This window comes from Simochromis diagramma, unplaced genomic scaffold, assembly GCF_900408965.1.
Source record: "Simochromis diagramma unplaced genomic scaffold, fSimDia1.1 OVJJ01000361.1, whole genome shotgun sequence".
NCBI classification, from domain to species: domain Eukaryota; kingdom Metazoa; phylum Chordata; class Actinopteri; order Cichliformes; family Cichlidae; genus Simochromis; species Simochromis diagramma.
Genome location: NW_024386860.1, coordinates 16,145,336 through 16,169,151, shown reverse-complemented (window position 1 = coordinate 16,169,151; position 23,816 = coordinate 16,145,336). Strand labels below are relative to the sequence as shown.

At 39.0% G+C, this 23,816-nt stretch overlaps 1 protein-coding gene across 9 annotated transcripts in view; it reads right to left on the bottom strand.

Annotated features, from left to right (window-relative positions):
• Positions 1-23,816, bottom strand: part of syngap1b (synaptic Ras GTPase activating protein 1b) — a 173,387-nt gene that overhangs the window by 92,734 nt on the left and 56,837 nt on the right. For all 9 annotated transcript variants that reach the window (XM_040030787.1, XM_040030790.1, XM_040030784.1 and 6 more), the window contains exon 3: positions 16,249-16,354. In XM_040030787.1, the coding sequence (XP_039886721.1) occupies positions 16,249-16,354 (106 nt within the window). The remainder of the gene's footprint in view (positions 1-16,248; positions 16,355-23,816) is intronic.

Below are 23,816 nucleotides of genomic sequence, written 5' to 3'. Positions count from 1 at the left end.
AAATAAACTAAAAGCCCCACAACTGCTTCAAATATCTCAAAATCCTGTTTTGTGCATAACATAAAAATACATGTTTTCATCACATATCAACAGCAATTCCAAAAAAAACCCCCAAAGACCAAACGAAGTTCAGGCAATGTTTCATTTGGATTTAAATGCTCACCTGTCACTTTAGTAGGTAAACCATGGTAGTACTGCACAACCCTCGTTTAATTTCAGAGCTGCCTCGGTGCTATTGACAGGATACCATCCTGCAGTTTCTGCAGATTTGACAGTGAATCTCCCGTTACATCTCCAAAGATGCTCTGTTGGACTGAGATCTGGTGGCTGTGTAGGCCATGTGAGTACAGCAAACTCATTATCATGTTCAAAAAACCAATTTGAGAAGATTTGAGCTTTGTGACATGACACAGTACCCCAGGGCCATCAGAAGATGGGTACTCTGGTCATATAGGGATGGATATGGTCAACTGTGGCATTTAAACAGTGCTTAGTTGGTATTATAAGGGGTCCAAAGTTTGCCAAGTAAACATCCACATCATTACAGCACCACCACCAGTCTGAAGCTGGTACACAGCAGGATGAATCCATGCTTTCATAATATTTATGCCAAATTCTGATGTTAACATAAAATCAGGGAACATTTCTACAGTCTTTAGTTGTAAAATATTGGTAAGTCCATGTGAGCTATGTTGTCTTAGTTTCTTGTTCTTAGATGGCAGGCGTGGCAGCAGACTGGTGTGGTCTTCTGTCTGCTTCCAGGTTCAATGTGCTGTCCATTCAGAGAGTTATTTGTGCCATCCTACCAAGTCGAAGCTTTCTGGCCAGTCTCCTCTGACCTCTGGCATGAACAAGGTGTTTTCTTCCAGTGAACTGCTGCTCACTGGATATTTTCTCTTTTTCAGACCATCCTCTGTAAGCCTCAGAGATGATTGTTGAACAGGTGGACCTAACAAAGTTGCTGCCGAGTGTATATCAGGTTCCATAGACGATAACAAAAAGCCCATGTCAGATATGCCATTTACCAGAAAGTAGTAAATTTGTAATCAAATATAATATACCCTGCCACTAAGCCCCCTGTCCACTGACTTCACTGATAACATTTTGACCAGTCTGGGCATCCTGAGGCAAAACAGGGTTAAGGATCTTTAAAAGATTGTTTTTATTTTTTGATGGAATTCTAAGATGTAACTGGCTACAGTGCTGAAAGGAACAAAACAGAATATTCATTACTTATTTATTCTAATGTTCTATGGACCCCCTATGGGCTGTGCCCTTTGTAAAGTCAGAAGTGAATATGATTATGACTTTTTAAATATCACAACCATTTTGCTTCAGACTTTCTCTTGAAATGTTTGTGCGTGTGTATATACTGCAGAGACAGCGGTAGGCATGCCGATGCACTGTATGGAGCAAGGGTGGAAAAACACACGCATGTTTACAGTCACACAAAACTGGTACGTACGTGGTGTACTATTGAATGACTTTAGAACCACTGTGGAAAATAGCTCTGGTCATGTTTTTTACGTTGAATTACACAGTGTGAGTAGACGAGTACTGAGAGCAGTTTCACATTTTTACTGACAATATTAAAAATGATGTTATTAAGAATATTTTTTTACATAAGATGCAGGGATTCTGGTCCAATTTTTTATTTGGACTTGATGAAAACTGGACAATTTTCTCTTCTCTCACTTTGATTTTAATTACTATTTAATTATTTTTTCACTTGCATTCAGTACTTTATACTTGCTTCAGAGCTAGTTGCTAGCTAGACTTTCATTTGCATTACGTTGGTAATAAGGAGTTAAAGCTGATTCACTTTAGTGGAAACAGAACCAATTGCAGTCCAGCAGTCATGGCTGCAGCTTTTTGGCTAGTCTAACAACACTGTATTCACCTCAAGGTCCATTTTTGTGAACATGATGATGCATACAGATATTTTGTTGCACTTCTCAGTGCAGTGCATTGTCAATTTCAAATCCAGCAAGGGGCAACGACTTTGGTTGCAAAAAAATTATTTTTGATTTTAAAGAAGAAAATGACTCCGCTGCTGAGTTTTTTTGTGTGCAAATATTTTTCTGTTGGATTTATAGACTTTATTGCTAGTTTCCCATCCTATGGTTACCAATAAAGTCATAAAGGATGATAAAGCATCCTATGTTGAAGTGTGTGAGTATGCAGAGGGCAATTACAAAACACTAAGAACTACTCAGCTCAATACTTCTTGCAAGGACTTCACTAAACAATAGTTGACGGTATGGTGGCCATTTCCTATATACAGTGTATCATGCTGTGGTTAGCTGATTTTTAAATCTCATTAAATGATTTGACAGTTTCTACTTTTGAATTGTAACACAAACACTCTTGTTCGTCTTGTTCCCCTAACACTTAGGATCGACTTCTATATCCCGAGTAGCCAGGAAAAAGTCTGAGTGACAATCAGAAGGAGGCAATGTTCACCAGTAACTAGTTTCCATTTCACACAGATTTTCCCCAGTCAGCTGCACACTGGCTGAGAAACAAATTCAAGTCTTTAGTATCTAAATATTAAAAATAGGGCATTGTAGGTTCTCAGAAACAGTCTGTTCTTGGAACAAGAGCGGGCAACAATAGATCTTACTTGAAAATGCAAGCTGAGGATAAATATAAACACAGAATGATTGTTATTCACATCCACTGAAATAACACCTGATTACAGCAACTAGGGGTCACAAAAATTAATGATGTGTTACTTGCAACATCAATTTCAGACCCTGGACTTTTTCTCTGCCTGATTTCACTAATGCTAACTTGTAGTCATGTGACGTCGTCAACTGCTGGCTGTCAAAAGGGTACCTAATCGTCTTCTACATGGATAACTGGAAAACCTTCTGGGGAAATTCTGGTCTTATTAGAAGACAGAATTCATCCCACTGCGGATAACAGAGCTCTTACATACATAAATAATGTTGAGTTTGATAGAATATTGTGCATGTCAATCTAGAGTTGAAATCAGGAGTTGCAGTGCTACATACCGCAAAGCTGCAGGTTCACCGCAGCTATCACACTCCTGTGTATACTCATAGGAATAACAGAACCAAATGATAAGACAGGTAATACTAAAAATCAGATCTGTATTCCAGATCTATGTTGGTAAAAGATTTGATAGCTGATCAACGGATTTATGTGTTTTGTCTCATAGAAACTTGGTTGCAGCAGGGGGTTGAATATGTCCGTCTGAATGAATCAGCCCCCTGAGTCAGAGTAATTGTCACAATTCAAGTGGAAGCAATCTGACACTTAAGCATATTAATCAGCCCAAGATGTAAACTTGGAAATAACTGGTTTGAAAATGTTACGCAAACTCTTTCAAAACCAAAATGGAAAAATCTGTTGTTTTTACTGATGGGATCCTTACTCACAATATTTATCTGAAAGAAACATTTGGTGACACACAGACATATCTTCAAAAACACAAAGGCCTTATTTTTCTATATTTATATTCAAAATTCAGGCAATTTGACAGTTAAGAATTTCAGAAACACTAGGTGTGTCTAAACTTACATACATACTGAAAAAGCCTTCGCTTGATTAAAAATGCTGCTGCGGGAGTACTGACAGAGAGACAGCATATTTCTCCTATTTTGGCTTTTAATCAAAAGTAGAAAAGTAGAATGGGAGGCAGAGCCTTCATTTTTCAGACTTCTTCTGTGGAACCTGCAGTTTGGATTCAGGAGGCAGACACTGTCTCTTCTTTTAAAATTAGACTTTCCCTTTTTTAGGGCTGGATCAGCTGACCCTGACTCCTGCCCTATTTATGTTGATGCACTGAGTCTTTCTTCTGAGTTTATACACCACTCTGCATTTAATCACTTAATAATAATCTCTGGCTCTCTTTAACAGTGTGTCTTGGTCAGGGGTGAAATGAGGGAGATTCCTTCCTGTTGAGAGGGAGTTTTTCGTTCCTACTGTCGCCAAGTGCTTGGTCGGACATGGTTTATGATTGTTGGGGGTTTTCCTAGTTTATAGTAGGGTCTTTCCTTGCAAGAAAAAATGACTCGGCACAACTGATGTTGTGATTTGGGGTAGCTGTAGCTCAGGAGGTAGTGCAGGGCATCAAATAATCAGAAGGGAGGTGGTTTGATCCCTGGCTGCTTCAGTCTGTATGCCAAATAGCCTTGGGCAAGATACTAAATCCAAGATGCTCTCTGACGCATCTATCGGCATGTCAATGTTACATAGAAAGTACTTATGTAGTAAAAGAAAACATAGGGCAAGTTGTATAAACCGCTTCGAGTGTTCAGGTAGAGTTGAAAAGCACTATATAAGAACAAGCCCATTTAGCATTTGGTGCTAGAGACTTGAAGTGAACTGAATTGTGCTGATCTTACTCTGGATGGTATTTCTCTTCTATATTAAATGTAATAAACTTTCAAGTCATTTTTGAGAAAGATATGTCCTTTAACTCAAACACTGAACAAATGTGTGCCCTCTGTCTCAGAGTGGTGCTGGAAGACTATTCCATGCATTTATCATTTCAAAGATGGACTCCTATAAATTCTTACTCTCAGGATGTCCCAGTGGTTCTGTAAAAAAGCCTCCAGTGGATCCACATTGCTGCAGCAATAGTGACTATAATTCTCCATATTAGCTTCTCATCACCGACTTCCTGTAAAACTCTCAGAATTTAAAATCCTCTTGCTCACATATGAAACCATTAATGAGCAAGCTCCATGATATTTTAAAGACCTCACAGTAGCATATTATCCCAATAAAGCTGACTGCAGGCAGAGTGCAGGATTACTTGTTTTCTTTAAACTTTCCAAAAGTACAATCTGAAGCAGGGCCTTCAGCTTTCACCCTGTGAAACCAGCTCCTACTCAGGCAGGCGAGCATTCAAAATCGAAAGCGTACCTGTTATGCTCAGTGCCGACTCCATAGTTTTGCTTCTCTTTTACTATTCTTCTGTTGTATCTTTGCATGATTTTTGAGTTAAAAGTAGTCTTTATTTTTCCTACACTCGACCTTGCAGTCCCTCAGGTCATCCACCGTTGAAAACAAGCTTCTTAAGTTTATTTTTCAAACCTGTTTTTCCAAAAGGTTTGAAAAGCAGAGCCAGAGCTCTGTGCCTGAGATGACCAGATTAGGGATATTTGCTATCACTCACATCATACAGATTCAAGTATAATAAACTGTCCTAAGCATTTGAGTCTCTCTGTCTCCAACAGTGTAACACTATATACGAGAGAGCACAAGTATAATAGGTCCCCTAAAAAATTGGGTTTTTGATAAGCCATCTTCAGGCTTCTGAAAGATCCCCCACGATGCAGATCTCTCCACTCTGTGTTAATTTGTATGCCGCTACTGTCATTAGCCTGTGTCTCGTGTCTCTGTAGTTTGTACTGTTTCTTCTCTCCCCTCTTGCTTACTATATCTATCTGCGCATTACTGGTGTCGGAGACTCGTGATTTTCAATTGAGGTTACTTCCCCTCCAACATGCTGAGTGTTCAATGTTGCATTGTTTGTTGTCTCTATATGTGCTTTTATTCTTTTTTACCCTCTTTCCCCTCGGCCGTGTCATTCACAACAGATAGCTGCCCTTATTGCACCGCGTTCTATTGACCGTTTCCTCCTGTTGAAAAGGATTTTTCTTTCTCTCCCACTGTCACCAAGTCCTTGCTCAAAGAGAATCGCTGGATTTGCAGGCACGGCATTGCGATGTGCCCAGAGATGATTGCTGTTGTGAATTTGCTTTATACAAATAAAACCTTGAAAAACATTTTTTAAAAACACACAAAATGCCACCTGACACCAATTCATAACACTCTTTGTGTGCTTATTTTACCCCCCTTAGCACACACTAATGCATATATTTGATATCCCCGGTTGAGAATTATTGATGTAGATCATAAGTATTTCATTGACTTTCACGTCAGTCATGTGCTGTGAAGCTCAGTGAATGAATTCTGGCTCTCACTGCTTTAAACTGTCAGCATGTCATCACCAAAGCCACTGAGACACATGCAGAAAAAACTATGAATTTGCATACTATGTATGAGATCATATACTTACACAGATACTTTACAGTAATGGTGTTTTTAACCAGAACATATCAAACACTTGTGAAAGACAGGTTGACAGATTTGAAGTCATGATTTTTAAATCTGTTTCAAGAAGCTTGAACTAAAGTAGAGTGTAACCCTTTAACCAAGCCTCAAAATCCTCTCACCATCACGGTAGATAGAAGGTGGCCACGTGTGTGTGTGTGTGTGTGTGTGTGCGTGTGTGTGTGTGTGTGTGCGTGTGTGTGTGTAAGCTGAGTACCACACCTGAAGCTGGCTAAGAACTAGAGCACTGGAGAGATGAAACCCTCTTGCGTGCAGACCTGGTGGCCAGCTGTCACTCAAAATAAGGCTGGGCTTGCTAGCTTTATCTTGCTTTTTCCACTTTATGCATGTTGTTAGGAGATGATAATATAGCTGACCGTTATATCACACCAACCCACGGGGTATATCACTCAGACAGACATTTCATGTTATATAATCATTCCATTTACATGCTGTTTTGCATAGAAATCCTGATACAAGGCGTTCTTATAAGAGCCCTGCTGTGAGCAAACACGTTGAAGAAAGAAATAATGCAGATCTGATTGTCAGTCGGGTGGTAAGAAGGTTGAAAAAAAGAAGAAGCTTTTTTTTCTTTTTAAACTGTTTTCTAATAATGTCAGACCAACCTGATATTGTTGCATCAGACTGACAGTAATCACACATCCAAACAAACAAACTGCAACTGTGACATAAGTAAACAAATCAACTAACGGTTACATATATTTATCAGAAAAATACTCAAAAACAAATTTTCTGTGGTAAACCACATGAGTCTAAATGTTACAGCTTTTGATTTGTATGGTTTTAAAAAAAAGCTAAACCTATTAATGCACTGCTCAAAAATGAAAGGAATACTTAGAAAAGAATATGGACTCGATAACGTGTTAGGAACACAAGGATGACACATAGTTTAATAGAAATTATAATTATCAACATATAAAGGGCTGAATTCAGAGACATCCCAAAAGTAACAGTGAAAATAATGATGCGGCAGTCTCATTCATTTTGCTGAAATTTCATTGCACTAATTTAAAATGCTACTCCGTACTTTGCATGACCCCATGTGCTCATATGCATACCTGACAACATTGGGGCATGCTCCCAATGAGATAGCAGATGATGTCCTGAGGAATCACCTTCCAGATCTGGACCAGGGCATCACTGAGCTTCTGGACACTCTGAGCTGCAACCTGGCTGGGTTGGATGAACTGAAACATAATGTCCCAGAGGCAGTCTACTGGATTTGGATTAGGTAAGCATGGAGGCAATCATTGCCATCCATTCTCCTCCAGGAACTGCCTGCATACTCTCACCACATTGGTGAGAGTATGCAGGCCAGGCATTGGTAAGCACCAGGAGGAAACCTGGACCCAGCTCTTCTAGAGTAAGTGCCTGTCTCCTGCAATCTGCTCCATGCTCCTGAAACCGTGCTTGGAGACACAGTGAACCTTGCTTGGCAAACATGCCTGGTAAGGGGTCGGACTACCTGTGCAACCTCTAGGGTCCAGCTATCGTCTCATGCTACCAGTTATGATGCAATCATAGCCAAACGGACAGTCCTAAAAGATGAGGTGGGAGAAAAGTCTGTGGGCTCCACCTGTAAAACCATTCCTGTTTTAGGTGTTGTGTCATTGTTGCCCCTCTAGTGCATTTGCTATTAATTTCATGAACACCAAAGACCTCACATGAGCTTCTATATATACTGAAATCAGGGCTGAGCATTTGATGACATAGTAAATGTCTGGAAACTGAGTAGTCATGCAGTAGCAACCTCAATCTGCACATACTGAAGTTTTGTAATCTTTGTCAGCTTTGCCATCCATTTGTTGCACTGTCAATTCAATTCAATTCAATTGTCAATTCCTGTGGGAAATTGACACAGGCCTTTACTTGACCTGTGACCTTCACGTTCACATACAATTGGTCTTTTTCTGCATTCAAAGGAGGTGCCCCCGATGGCCCTGCAGAAGAATGCAGGTTTAAAATACTTCCACACTGGCTTCATTTTTCAGACCTGGAAGCTACACATTCATATTTTACATGCAGTCTAAATTTGCAACTCATCCTGTTGTGGATGCTGAATGCCTGAATCAACTTTCAAGACACTTCATCCAATAATAATACAAAGATATTTCTATCTGAGCCAAAGCTTTGGATCGACTACCTTACAGAGCCATCATTGCTGCAGAGCCACACTGCTTTCTTGGCTAAAAACATCAAAAAGAGGCAGTCAGACATCCCGTTTGTGGTGGACTTTTAGAATGAAGTGTTTAGGCTTATTTGGGTCCAGGTTTTCATTCATTCCATTCACTCACTATAAGCTATTATCAAACACATCATAATGTATTATATTTGGCACTCATAAACACACACCATATAAAAATGAAAACACCAGGAATGCAGATATTAATTTTCCACATTAGATACAATCAGTCTCGTTTTGCTTCAACCTAATGATGGAGACAAACTTTACATGTGAACACAAGTGTCGTTATTACAAAGTCTGATTTTAATTTCCTTATTACCAGTTAGCCTTTGGTCTGGTTCAGTCAAACAGCTTACAAGAGCTATGCTTGTTTTTCTGCATTTTAAGCATGACAATGAACCTCGATTGTTATACCTAAAATATGCAATTCTGTGCAGTATTCAGGACACAGAAGAGCTTTTCGCAAAGTGTAGAATTACTCAGTGTGTTGACACTACCTGGTGGATAAGCAGCTTTTAGAGGTGCAGTACTCACTTTTAGGGGCCTCTATGTCCATGTCCATCAAACAGCAACCACAGCAGAGTAGGAAACCATTTGTATTCATTCACGGTTCCAAAAGGAAGACAGCCAGATGATTCAGCAAATCTCTCCAAAGACAAACGTGGATGTCTTGAGGGAGGTTTGCACTTTTACCAGCTACAGAAGCACAAGGTTTGTACACCCTCTACCTGTACATTAACACCGATATTCCAGCTCACACTGATGCAAAAACACTTCTATTCTAATAGCGCGCTTAATGAACACTTCTTGTTGAGCTTAAAACATAGAACCACCTATTTATGCCGTTCTTAATTACACTGAAGGAGACTGATTTTTCGCGATCACACCAACACAATAAAAAGACAGATTTAAATGGTGAAATGTCAAAATGTTCCTTTTGTCAATTCTTCAGGATTCAGTTATTAAGAGAAGAGTTTTTTTTGTTCAGAACAAAGTTAAAATGTATTAAGTACACTTAGAGGCTGACAGCCTGTCAGACTTCTCTAAGGACCTTAAAAAGCATGACAGCAGGCTCACTTCAGGTATGCAGGTTTTTCTTGTGTTGATGGAACAAGAGAAGAATTGCTATCTGGGGTAATTTAACTTCACATTAAGGATGCAGATCTAAAGGTCAGCTGTAGCAAACTGTCCCAAATCAAGGCTTGGCCTAAAAGAATACAAGACCCTCTCATTTAACCATAAGAAACCAGAAATAAGTAAATTCACAGTCTGTGAGATAAGCAGTCTAAAGTTAGGTGCACGGTGAGCTGGGATGCAAAATCAAATTTCATGCCTTGTTTCTTTTTTTTTATTGGTTTCATAACAAGTATAAAAGTTGGCATATAGATTTATTAAGCTTAATGTTGTAAACGCTACTTTCTACTGCTCCCTTACTCACAAGAGGTCACCACAGAAGGTCACTCTGCATGTTTACACCAGATGGCCTTCCTGACACAACCCCAAAGGGATTCATGTCATCTTGTGTGACCAAAGCAGGGAATTGTTTAGGTATATCCAACTTTTATATGATTGCAAGACAGCATTAAAAGGTGTGCAGCTTTTTTTAATGTCTTCAAATGAAGACAAGTTAATCAAAGAAGGAAAAAGTGTCACATCCACAGACGATTGCACATCCACAGAACCAGCTGTGCAATCACCTGAACAAGCAAAACCTATTTGGCTGATGGAGATCTATTTAAATGGTTGACAGCAAAACACAGATAAACAACACTGCTTTTTTCCCCTTTGAAGATTACAAAACGATTGAAAACCATATTCTTAGATTTTTAGATCTTAATGCCCAACCTATTACATTTTCCCATATTCCCCAGGCCCCAGATTAAACTCAGATTAAACACCTAAACCTAACTCTTACACCCATCACACCCACTGCCTAACCCAACCCAACTCTATCATACGAGTTATGTGTAATAGAAAAATAAAAACATAGTGACATTCTTATTAAAAAAAAGGTTACGCATATTGCCAAATTATTATTTTTTAGATGCTTTGACTCAGAAACATCTGGAATGCCAGGATATGTTGCACGTATAGTTTACAATACAATGTTACAATGTTACTTTTCGGTGTTGAGCCATACAAAAAGGTGAATAGTGACAGAAAGAATAGTGTGGCAGCTTTTATCCTGCAACATGAAAACTATATTATTCCATCTTCAGCTTAATCACCCAACAGTGATTTAGAGATGACATGAAGATGTTATGTTTATTTCAAAGATGGGGAGAAAACATGCTTCCAAAAACACACTACAGAAGTTTAGTCTTTTGAAGAAATCATCCATATTCTATTGTCTTAATCCTCCTCGGATGACAGATTGTAATGACTCATGGTGCTTGTCTCCACACAAACAACAACTGTGAAAAGTCTAACACCCTCTTTTCTGATGTGATTTGTCTTTACTGTGTCATTGTTTCAACATCCTCTTTAGTGCGGGGAGGGAACACATAGCCTGTAGGCCTTGTTGAGTGGGTGAGAGAAGTGGGATGGTGTTAGGATGAGGGAGCAAGGAGGGAATGGAGTAAAGGCCATGTGGGGTTGGGATTTTGCAAGTTTCATTCTGAGGTTTATGTGAAAGAAACATTTATTTGCACACATGTGCGAAAAAATTCCACCCGGTCCATGTATGTCTGGAATCCAGCATCTGATCTCAAATACTAATATGAAGGTCGGGCATGGGAAAGGGCACTAAAACAATTGCTTAGCTGATGCTGCTATATCACAATGGTTTGCTAAGCTGAGATGGATAAAGGAATAAGTGAGATTTACAAGGACAAACTGAGGAGAATGGCCATATGCTTAAACCGCTGTTGGTGAAAAACCATTCAAGTGGAGTTCATAACCATTCAGCTTTGTAGTGCTGCGTTTTTTTCTTCTTCCTCCCCGCGGCTAAGTCATTCAGATAATAAGGTTTCTCTCAATAACAGAGCAGACTTAGATGAAGTCAATTTACAATTTGAACACAAAACATTAAAGGCCAAATTCATTAATGGGAATTATCCCATCACACGCTGGAGAGGTTAATAAGAGGAGGGGTGGTGCTGGATGAATGTGAGGGCGAATACTTCCTTTCTGTTTGCCCACAATCCATCTATCTATAAAACAAAAATAAAACATGGACGATTCATCATATGGAAGGCGGGCAGAAAATGTCCTTGACTCATATTTAGCCTTCCAGCTGTATATTACTAACCTTCTTCTTCTTTAGAGGTCACCACAGCAGATCATCTCCTTCCATCTTACCCAATCCCCAGCATCCTTCTCTTTCACACCAGCCCTCTGCACGTCCTTCTTCAATACATGCATGGTTCTCCTCTGTGGTTTTTCTCTTCTTCTCAATCTTCAGCATCCTTTGTCCAGCATATCCACTGTCCCGCCTCTGCACATGTCCAAACCATCTCAGCCTCTCTTCTCTCACTGTCTCCCAAAGCACTCAATGTGAGCTCTCCCACTGATGTACTCATTTCTGATCTTGTCCCTCCTGGTCACTCCCAATGAAAATTTAACATCTTCAACTCTACCACCTCGGTCTCCTGTCTTTTTGCCAGTATCCCTTTCTCCAACCCATACATGATAGCAGGTTGTAAACCCTCCTTTTCACTTTTGCTGCCATCCTTCTATCACAAATCACTCCTGACACTCGTCTCCACCCTGCCTGCACTCTCTTCTTCACCTCTCTTCTGCACTGTCTGTTGGTTTGGATGGTTGACCCCAAGTATTTAAACTCATACACCTTCACTACCTCTACTTCTTACAGCTTCACTGTTCAACGATCTTTTTTAACCACTTTTTAGTTATCAATTCTAATTCTTCTTATTATTTTAAAGTGTCAACATATCATTGATATAATATCAACAATTATCATATGACTTTTAACATCAGCCATAAAATTAAGTATTGTGAGCCTACTACATGTGTTTATTGCAGATGTATCAAAAATGTAATTATATCTATATATTGTGTCTTATATCATATAGTATTACATGATACTAAAATTTCATCAGTGTTAAGCATCATACATGCAGACATTCAATACTAATATTTTTTTTCTTATATAATTAATAGTACAAAGAAGGAAAGACAGAAATTAAACCACCTCAACAACTTTTTTTTTTGTTTAGCTAAGAAAAATTATGTTCCCCAGTCACAATCACATAATGCTAATTAGGAAGCATATTTACATAAAATGCTTATGCTGTACCATAATTATCCAGCAAAGTTAATGCCTTCATTATATGTTAATTACCTGCTCAACTTAAAAAGTATTGAGAAGTGAATGAGAAGGAGAAAAGTAATGTATCTGCATCACTTCATGTTTCGCTCCAGAAAATCCCAAAAAGGTACTGATCTACTGTGTCTTTGACTTATCATCAGCACAGCCCAGTATCTTCCATCTGTTTGTGTCACTACATCAGGCTTCCAGCTGGGATTGTTGTCATAAGCCTCCATTCATAAATATCTTCTAAAAAATGGATGCTTTTTGGCCCTGTGATGAACAGCGAGGCCAGGCTGATGTACTGGTGTTGTCACAAGCACATGAACTGGTGATAAGAGGCTGCTGCAGCTTCAGCATCTGCAGTTTAAACTTTCCACCCGACATAAAAATATTTCTGAACTCGCCGTCTTGTTTTGGATCCACTGAAGATGACGACAGCGTGCCTTTCAAATATGTGAAAAGGCACAATTATTCATCATTTTGAAGGTCCTAAAACATTCAGAAATATGTTCAATGAATATACTAAATGCACACTAAATTGAGTTTCCTTTTATAAGACAGAAAGATATGGCAGCAAAATGCTGATAATAACCTCACCATTTTAATAATTTTCCATCCAAGTCAATACTTTTGTATACATATATATATATATATATATATATATATATATATATATATATATATATTTTACACTGTTATGTGTCCTTGTGCTTCTAAATAGGGAAACATGGAAGGGATGACATCAATACACGTGGGAAATGACTTGGCCCACCTCAGTCATAGTTTGACTTTGTTAATAAGAGTTTGGTAGATCAATACCAGTCTGTTTATCAGTCTGAATCAGGTGAGACATTTCAACCATTTCAACAGCTGCTATAGATTGATCTATATTTAGCATCAGAGCTTTATCAATCTAATTATTCTTAGTAATTAACCTACTTCCCAAAATATCGAACAATGACTTACATGTTTTGACAGTCTCAACAGTCTGACCCCGATACATCCAGTTTCTCAGAAAGAATGATGATTATCAGGGATGCTTCAGCTAATAAAGGTTCTAAGAACTGTGCGAAGCTGAAACATTTGTTATTCTGTACTGACCTTATTATGATGAGTTAACAGGCAGAGTACATTTCAGGGCGGTCACTAAATAAATCCCAGACACTGTCATGACGCCTCAATTTCAGTCCACATCAGTTGAGGAATCATGTGGTACCCTTTACAACTTGCATGTAATTGGCAAATCACAAATTGTGCAAGTTATTTAAGCTTCTTTAGTCTGCCTACAAGTTGCTTTGAAACCCACCTGGATCACAGCTCCCTAACATTCTGTGCCTGTGTGTGTGTGTGTGTGTGTGTGTGTGTGTGTGTGTGTGTGTGTGTGTGTGTGTGTGTGTGTGTGTGTGTGTGTGTGTGTGTGTGTGTGTGTGTGTGAAACAGCAAGGAGATCAGACAACAAGAACCCCAAATATGCATCACTTCGGAGGGAAATAATCATTTGGCTATAGGGTCCTGAATGAGCTGTCTATTAAATGAAATGAAATGAAATGAAATGAAATGTTTTTCTGCACACGGGGCGGCTGCAGATGAAAATTACCTGTGCATTTGCATGTCAAACCCAAGTGCTCATGTAAACGAATGTGCTTTGTTCCTACATGTAACCACTGAAAACTGCATAATGAAATGTAAGCTTTTGTTTCGAAAGCTTGGGAAGTACAGCAGTTATTTATTTATCATTTTTCATAATTTATGGCGGTGTTGTCAATCTATAACAGTGTCTATAAGCACATTTGGGTTGGGCATACTATTTATATAAGTTGCAATAATAAAATCAAAGAAAAATCTGATTCAAAATGATAAATAGTTTTCTGCAAACAGTGTAATCTGTTGGCCAAGGAACAGCATTAGTGCAGCTGCTCAAGTCAGATTCCAACTTAAATGTGAGATTGAAACAACTTCAGAATAAATAATTGGCACATTAGTATATGATGACTTAATTCACTGTGAAACCCTAATCACCTCATTGTTTTAAGTCAGAGAATTCATAAAGTAGGTCATGTAGCTTCCTGTAGAGTATGCCTCTAACTGTGGCCTCATGACAGCCTCCATTAGCTTTTTTGTGTATCTGATAATTACAAATTTCCTGGAGTCCATTAATCTGTTCTGGCACTTTGTGCTTAGGCGCTACCGTCAGTTCATAATGGTGTCGGTGCACTATGGCCTGTGCCACAGCAAACTAACATATGTGAATGCATATTTACAATACGCTTACACATAGGCAATATGAAGTGACACTGCCATGTCAGCATATGTCAAAATGGAGCAGGACCACGTCAAGTGATGTGTCACTGCTTGATCGCTTTAAGGTCAGAGAGCCACTCATATGAAAACTGAAAAAAGTATTTATCCAGTTGAATCAGCATTGTTGGGCAGCAAAGAAGCAGAATCAATGATAGAGGACGTCGCAAGGGAGACCCTTAAAATAGCTGAGTGCGAGGAAGAGGTGTCGGGTGAAGGAAAAGGGAGAAACTGTGCGGGACATTTGTAGGGGGCCCAGAGAGACTGAGTCAGGCAAAATAAACAAAGGCTGCTATCAGAGGGTCAGTTTCACGGGATCCATTGAGAATTTAAGAGGACGCTACGGCAATAAAAAAGCCAAGAGGACAAGTGAAAAAAGAGTCGGAAAAGTTTAAAAGCATAAACAAAGAAAATAAAAAAAATGTATCAATGGCAGAGACAGACAACAAACTCAAAAGATATGTGTGTTAATCAAGTAATCAATGCATGTATTTCATTTCAAAGTGAGTCGACTGATAAAATCAGTCAAACTGACAAAAGAACGAGTGAAAATCTTAAAGGAAGCAACTGCCTTCAGCTCTGATCAGATGTGACGCTTTTATCTCTGCTCAGATGCAGAGTGCTGCTGTGAGCGTTGCTAGTAACAGCGCGAATAATGGCTCAAAGGATACCAAAAGCTTTACATCATTTTCGTTGCTATGCAACCATCCTGTTATTATAAGAAACCCAAACTAAAGTAATACAGGTGATAATGTTTTTGAAAATCATAATGGGCAACCAAAAAAAGATGTTGAATTACCGCGAGAAGCAACTGGGGCATCGACCAAAAATGGTCCACAGAGAGCACCTGCTCAGAAATGTGTCACTAATGGATAGTTTCACATTTTTCCAAGTCTGTGTTAAAACATTAGCGGATGGCCAGAAAAATAATGAAACTTAAAAAAAAACAAAAACAAAAAAACAAAAACATTTTTTGCCTTGCCAAAAATGTTCTCATTGAAAATGACGGTAGACAAAATCTGCAGTGCTCTGTCTGTGAAAAATGCCTTCAGCAGCATGAGTTAAAACAAGTAGATATCACCTCAAGATTCTATTTTGTAAGAAATTCCTTTTTTGTTGCAACTCTTTGATTGGCACAGAGAAAATACCACTTGCATTGTCAAACTCAGACTGGTTCTCTTGCTCAAAGTTTTGTAAAATATGTTTGTGAATTTCTTTTCATAGAATGAGCGTTTTGCACCACATCACTAAAGCTGTCGGCGAAAATGAACAGCTAAAAGTAAGACGAAACGCAAAATAACTGTTGATTGGACCTCGATTAGAGCCTCAATCAGAATCAGAGAAAAAAAAGTCAGAGAAAAAATGAAATTTGTCTGCTCACCCATCTCGGGATGGTGCCTTCCCTCAACAGGAACGCTGACTGTCCGCCGCAGCAGCTTGTTCCTGTGAGACTCTGAGCGCCTCTCGCGCATCAGCAAAGGGTGTACCTGCACAGGGAGAGCACAAGGTCAGTACACAAACTCTCACTCCAGCAAAACGGCGACCTAAAGTTCTGTACAGAACAGGAACGCACAGCTACAAACTCTTCCTCTTTGATGCCTATGAGGAGCCGATGCTCATACGTAGTTTGACAAACAACTGCAGTACAGTTGCACTAATAATTTTAGATTTCTGTGAAATTATAAGTGCTTTTGGGAATAGACTGGAGCAAAAATTGCTTTCTAGACAAAACAGAAAATAGTTCTATAATGGGACTGTTTTCAAAATCATTAACGAACTTTGCTGAAATCAATCAAACAGACCACATTAGCCCAAAGTGCCTTTATTATGTTTTATATGTTTTCTCTATTCCTTAGCTGGTTATATATAGATATTGTTGTACATGTCAAAACAAAGTCCAAGTTCTACCCAAAAATTATTATATATCATACTAATATATAAACTAGAGGCTATTTGACACCCAAATCTGGATATTAGATGGGTTAGGAGGCTATTTTTAATTGTCTATGGGGCCGGTTTCTTGAAAAAAATCAGCCCTGGCTAACTGATCCATAAAAGTCTCAGCTATGAGCAAAGCACAGCAAATATCACAGCACAAAATCTTTTATGGACTCCTGGTATATGAGGAACTGAAGGCTCAGCAAATTACTTTTATTTTAAGCCTTCATATTTAATATTAGCACAAAGCATGGCTAATGTGGTTAATATTACCATGGTCCCTTTTTGCTCTTTCTCCCGGTCTTATATTTATTTTTAATAAAGAAGAATTGCCAGTTACAGCGCTCTTATTTACATATTTTTAGTTTTCTTGTGTTTCATCAGCTGACCAACAAACGCAAAATGAGGAGTGACAGCAGGTGAGATAGATCAATTGAGAGAGGGGATGAAAAAAAAGGAGCTGCGGCAATGTCCTTTTTTTTTTTCTTTTTTTTTTAATAATGTGGTTTTGAACATTAAAGCAAGTAAACTATTCTAATAGAATCCCCAAATAGATTTATGAGCCTGTAAATGAGGATAATATGGGCACAGTTAATGTTGGTTAAGATGTAGCCCACAGGCCAACATTTGGATCATGTTCTTTAAAGTCTTTGCACATCACCCAACAAAAGTATAAGAAAAAATATATTATTAAGAAAAGGAATCACTGTATATCTTCCACAGCAGTTCACTTTGTGACTGAAAACCCAAAGCAAAAAGACAAGGACAAAATAAAACAAGCCACATTTCACACTGCTGCCACATTTGGGCCCACAGTCCCTGAATTCATAAAAGTGAGACTTGAGGGAAAATAAATGGGAGAATGTGCTGCACTAATCAGAAACCCTGGTCCTTTGGAAACATCACAGTTCCACCCAGAAAATACAGCGTATACTGTACAGCACCGACCTATAAATCTTGGCTGAACACCAAAGCTAGTACATTGTTGGCAATGAGCCCCAGAACACCAAGGAAACACAAAGAAATGCCAACAGAAATCTATGATGAGACTTGACTCAAAATAACACACTGTGATGCACCAGTATGTGAAAGCTGGACTGCTGTATTAAGCTGCATTAGATTTAGGTTGGAGTTCTTACTAAACTATGTGTTTGCTGCATTTTAGTCCCATTTGGTCGATTGGATTGATGTTTGTAGCATTGCTTTATGACACCAAACACCTCATGTTTGCTCTTAAAAAGCCAGGCTTCAGCACAATCAGGCAGATATTTCAACAAAATTAACCCCCTTTCTCCGCCTGACCATTACCAGACTGCAGAAAACAAAAAAGTGTCAGGTAGCACGCTGAAGGAGGCAAAAGGAGAGCTCAGAGTTTAGTTAATATTGAACAAAAAGACATTCAAATGCCTGTAAATTTAATACGTTTTTGGTCAACTTAGGCACTCTAACCCAACACAGTTCAACTACATATTCTGCCTTAAGACATATTTGTCACCTTTGTTACTCAACTGTTTACTGTTTGAGTTGCTTCATTAGTTTTAAAAAGAAAATTTCAAAGGGATTTTTTGTAAAGTTTTCTTATTTAATAAAAATAAAATTTTCTAGCTTTAAAGTCTTCTAGTGCTTTTTTAAAATTATTTGTTTTAAGCTTTTTAGCTCATTTTCATATTCTGAACTTCTGAATCTATGTTCTATTTTTTTTTTAATTCATGTATCTTATTATTGGGGTTTAGCAGGTTACATGTTGGTGTTCCTTATTCAAAAATGTCCGGTTTAGCCAATGGCCAGGACCCCTCTTAATCTTGTTCTTGTATTGCACTCCAGCTTTTTCCTATAGTCCAAAAACAGTTGTTGGGTTAATCCAGGGCTTCTAAATTCATAAATATATTTCATCTGCATATATAACTGAATTTTATTTATATGCTTTTGTAAAACATTAGTACTGCAACACCAGTCTTGTTATGTACAAATAAACATTATTACTGCATCATGGAGCTCTACTGGAGTCCTTCCTTGTCGTGTGTGCATAACTGAAATAACTGACATATAATAAAATGTCTGACAGTACCAGTTCAAGCAAAACAAACTGCAGAGGCCAAATTATTGCCAAGCTGTTGTATATAGCTGCATATAGCTGTTGAAATGTGAGACCATAACATTTTTCTTCTTCTGCACCCAGGTGGTACATAAATTCTGTTTCTACAGTTTTAAGAAACGCTGAATTGTAGTGATTATTTCAAATATGAATAGATGCTGTATGAACAGCAGGTATGAGCATCAGCCACTGTCCTTTATGCATGCTGACATAAACATAAAAAGGTGTGTGCAGAAATGAGAGCAGTAGCCTTGCTTGTGTTAATATAATATATGTGTGTGTGCGTTTTAGAGTGTTCTATTGGGAATAGTGTCTGCATAAAAGAGCTGGTTAGAACACACAGTCAGAAGGTGGTACTAACTGCAGAGAGCAGTGCAGGATAGTGCAGCCTGGGGGGCTTTGGGGTAAAGCCAGCAATAGTGAAGGACGCTGGCAGGTCACACTGAGCCATATGTCCCTCAAGAAAGCAGAGAGGCGCTCATTCCAAAGATGCTCTGTGAAGATAAAAGAATTCCAGAGCGAGCGTGCGCATTTTTGCCCGAGTTTAGGAAAGTAAAGACAGCTAATTGGTAGAGTGTGTTCTCATGTGTGTCCAAAGTGACACATAATAATTTAATGCAAACACAACTCCACATCAAGCTACTGCCATCCTTCACTACCACTGCACAGCTATATCACATTGTACAGATAAACACACACACTCACACTCACACTCGTATACATAAATGCAAATCTCTGCTGCAATAATCTAGTTAAAGCAGCCAAGCTGAAGACACATCACAGCATCGGGATTCTGCTTATGTGTCTCTTTATCCAACTTAATCGGGTACAAGCATCGTAAATCAGCAGCCTTAGCAATTACTCTCTACTTTGCAACTTGTGCAGCCAAAGAGCACAAAGCTACGTTGTAATGTTGTCTTGGAATGAACATATTGCCGGTTACGATGAAATTACAGTACAACCTCCTTAATGAAAAATATATTAAGCAGAATCCATTCTTTATGAGTCCAGAGTGAGAATGCACAGAGCATGTACTATAATTCACCAAGTTCCATTTTTATTGGGCGAGTTTCCCATTTCTCAGCTTTTAGCCTTCCTTGGAGTCTGTGCATCTGCATGCTTTATCTCCTGTGTTGTTTTGTCACACCTTATAGACTACTACAGACTACTATGTCTTTTAATGTAGTACACATTTCTGCAAAATCTACTGAGACAAAGGTTTACTCAAAAAAAATCTATTTGGGTAAATCCAGAAAATAAAATCGCCTGACCATCCATCTGTCCGTCCATCCAGCCATCAACTGCTTAACAGCTGGTACAAATGGTTGTGCTCATTTACATGCTGCATGTTACTAGTGAGTTTCCCTCATACCATGGTAACATTATTAGATCCTCAAGAAAAGTAATAAGACAGCCTTCTTCATTCTAAATCGAAGCCTTTTAGTGCATTCACCTTCAATTTAAATCCAGGTCTTGTCAGTGCATACACTTTTTTTCTTTCACTCTTTTAATTCTCGCTGCCAGATTAATGCAGGAAGCAGCAGCAGAGTGGCTGAGCACTCTGTTCTACTAATTGAATATGCTTTAGTGCCAATAAGGACTAGCAAACCTGAATTAACCCGACATTCAGCCAGCTCCATATGATCGCGAATGCAGATAAAGCCACGGTTTCTGAAGCCTTATTGGGACCGCCGTGCCTCACAGTGTTTCTAAATGCATGTAATAAGCGAAGTGGTTTCATATTGCCTGATTGAGCTCTGCACCAGCAATGAGTCCACGAAAGAGGAATTGGGAGGGGTGTGTGGAGGAGTAGCAAACTCATACAGCAGGTAATCTCACTGAATGGTTTTGCGGTTATTGAAGGGATCGCTGTGCTTTTCAGCAGGGTTAAAGTGATGCTTCTCTCTGTCCAGATTTTCTGCTGTTGCCATGGATTCCACAGGAGACAACTGGGCTGTGCTCACTTTTATCTACAGTACGAGTTCTAAGAAGCCTACAAAATACATGTAAGCATAGGTTTGCTCATGCATACAGATTAACACTTTCAAATCCTCCTTCTTACACAGTAGATTCTTAATAAGGGTGTGAGTTACACGCAAATAACTAAAATCAACTTAAATCCATGAGTCATAAAAAGCTAAATTCCTGACTAGCCATCTAAATGCCAGTTACAACAAGCTAAATATGGTAATTTTCCCCAGTCACATCTACTTGAACAAGAACAAGCCCACTCATTTTCTCCCCTACTGCTGCCCTGCCCTGTGCAATTCATCACTGACAGCTTGACTCATGGAAAGGCTCCAAAACAACTTTCTACCCCACCAATAGGCATCCCACCACAGCTTCCAGCATGGGGAAAACACCTGGAGGCATTTTTTTCTCTGTGTGTGGCAGGATGCGATTGGTCAGATGTGGCGAGGTCAACAGCTGGAGATGTGACATAACACCGTCTCTGGGGTTGCCATGAGTTGGCAAAAGAAGCTGGCAGGCGGCTTGCTCTCAGCATCCATGGAGAGGCAGCATTAAGCTTGCACTCTGACCATTTTAGATGGTGGACTTGTGTCGCACACACATATTTAAATAAATTATTTCTTTCACACCACAAAGGGCCAGTGGTAATGTAAATACAGCATTTTATGGTGGAAACTAGAAGCTACAGTGTCCATTAGAACTCTGCAAGCAGAACAAAACAAGGATATTGACAAGGCTTTAACTCCTTCCCAGTGGCCACACTCAAAGGCAGAGCAAGAAGTCAGCTATGACAGAGAGGGGGTGCAAAATGACTAGGACACCGACACTCACAAAAAATATTAGAAAATATTTTCTCGAAGGAATTTAGGCGTTTCACTCGGTGGTGCCGAGAAAGAGCGCTGAAAGTGGTTGAGAAAAAGAAAAACAACAGCTTGAGAGAGTTCAATTTTGGAAAGTGTCATCACAAAACACCTGGACAGTTGCTGCCTGGTTGTTAAATTACAGTATCTGTATCACAAAGATACAAAAATTGTGGGAAGCAGCTCCTCTAAAAAGTGTTTTGAGAGAGGCCATCAGATGCTGTTCCATGATCCAGCAAGCACTCTGAGCTCTACTAACAGCTTTTTCTTATTCGCAGAGATAACTACAGCATGCAAGTAAAAGTGGTGCTGCAGAAAAAAAATCACGAGGACATCTAAATCAAAATGTATCTACAACACGGGTTTATTCAGAGCACTTGTAAAAGCAAATTTAATGCCAATCTGCACATTCATTTTTGATTTTTCTTATGCTTGAGGGTGGCAACTGCCTCCGGTCAATTCCAGTCCAGTTGCATGAAGTCATGCAGAATCAATTCAAAGTGAAGAAGTAGTAAAATAATAATAATAATCTCTCACGCAACTGACCCAAGATGTCATTCCTACCCAGAGTTAGTGTTTTTTTCTGTATTCCTAATGGCTAAAAAACACGGACCTGTTTGATTTTTCAACATGACGTTCACAACTTCTTTGGTTGTGAAATGAATAGCATCAGTGGATGAACATTTCTATGCATGTTTATACATCCACATGTAAAGTATAGTCTATCTGTACAGACCTTGGCACTGTCACAGTTCATGACAGTCTTCACGCTCCTATTTTAGTGCAAGAGATACACAGTGAGACTCTGTATATATCACTATATATCATTATAATTTCTAAATGGATAACATTTAAAAAAGGTACAGAAGGTCGTCATCGTTAGAAAGGTGGAAGAAGGTCTAGCTGATATTCACAAAGAATATCGAACATTTTGAAACTATAATTCAACCAAGACGCAGAGTCTTAAACAGACTTCAGAAACACAAATTCAAAATTCTTGCAAGGAGTAAAGATACTGGGCAAAGTTGCAATATTGACCTAAACTAACACATGAATCATTCTGTTGGATCCATAAATGTCCATACCATGTGGCCAGTATTTGGGGAGATATCTTGTTTAGGGAACAAATATTTACTGGGTAAAAAGACCAGCTGGACCATAATCTTAGCAAAGAAAAAAAACGTTTTCAGTATTTCGGCATTGATTCTAATCGTGCATCCAGTGAGTTTCACTATTCCCCAAAGTCCCATCATTATTACATTTAGTAGCTGAACCGATGGTGTGGCAGTCACTGCGTCCACATGCTGTGTTAACAGTAACTAACAGAATGTGACAGCAGAATGTCTTAGTGTACAACGAAGTAGTATTTGGTATTTATTTATGAGTCCTTAAATGTGAAAGAGTGAAGACTTCAACAATCCAACATTCCCCGATTCTCTAATTAAAGCATAGATTAGTAAATTAATACCTTCCAAGTGCAACACTTGATCACAACACTTGGTTAAAGACAAGTTAGACATTTGATTTTAGGTTCTGGATCATGCTTGGAGACTGTTGACACCTGCAGTGTTGCGATCAATATCATTCGATCTGAAATGAAGTGTTTGCCTGATGGATTTACGCATCCATGATAACTTTGGTAATGCACAAGATTGAAATCGATCCATTTCTAATTACAGTCAGATGATTAGAAATGATTAAGAACAACAACTGTGTCACATCATATGAGGGAACTGCCAGTCCTGGCATAGTGGAAAAGGTTTGGATTTAGGGATTGTGACATCTGAAGAGAAAGGAAAGGAGGGTGGCAGAAGAGTGAAGGTAGAGCCATTCATGTGAAGGGAAGAGTGGGTTTTTGTTCAGCTTGGCAGGTTGGGTTGAGCGATGCTGCAGGCTGGATAGCCCATACGCCATCATTGCTTCTTCAGTCCCAGCTGTGAGGAGCAAGGGAATACGGTGGCATGATGTGTATGGGAAAGTGTGGGTTAAGAAAGGGAAAGAGGGAGTCTGTTTGCAAGAGAAAGAAAGAAAGCTTAATGAGTCTGTATAACTGCAAGAAATAGTGTGCACTGTGTGATGTTTGAA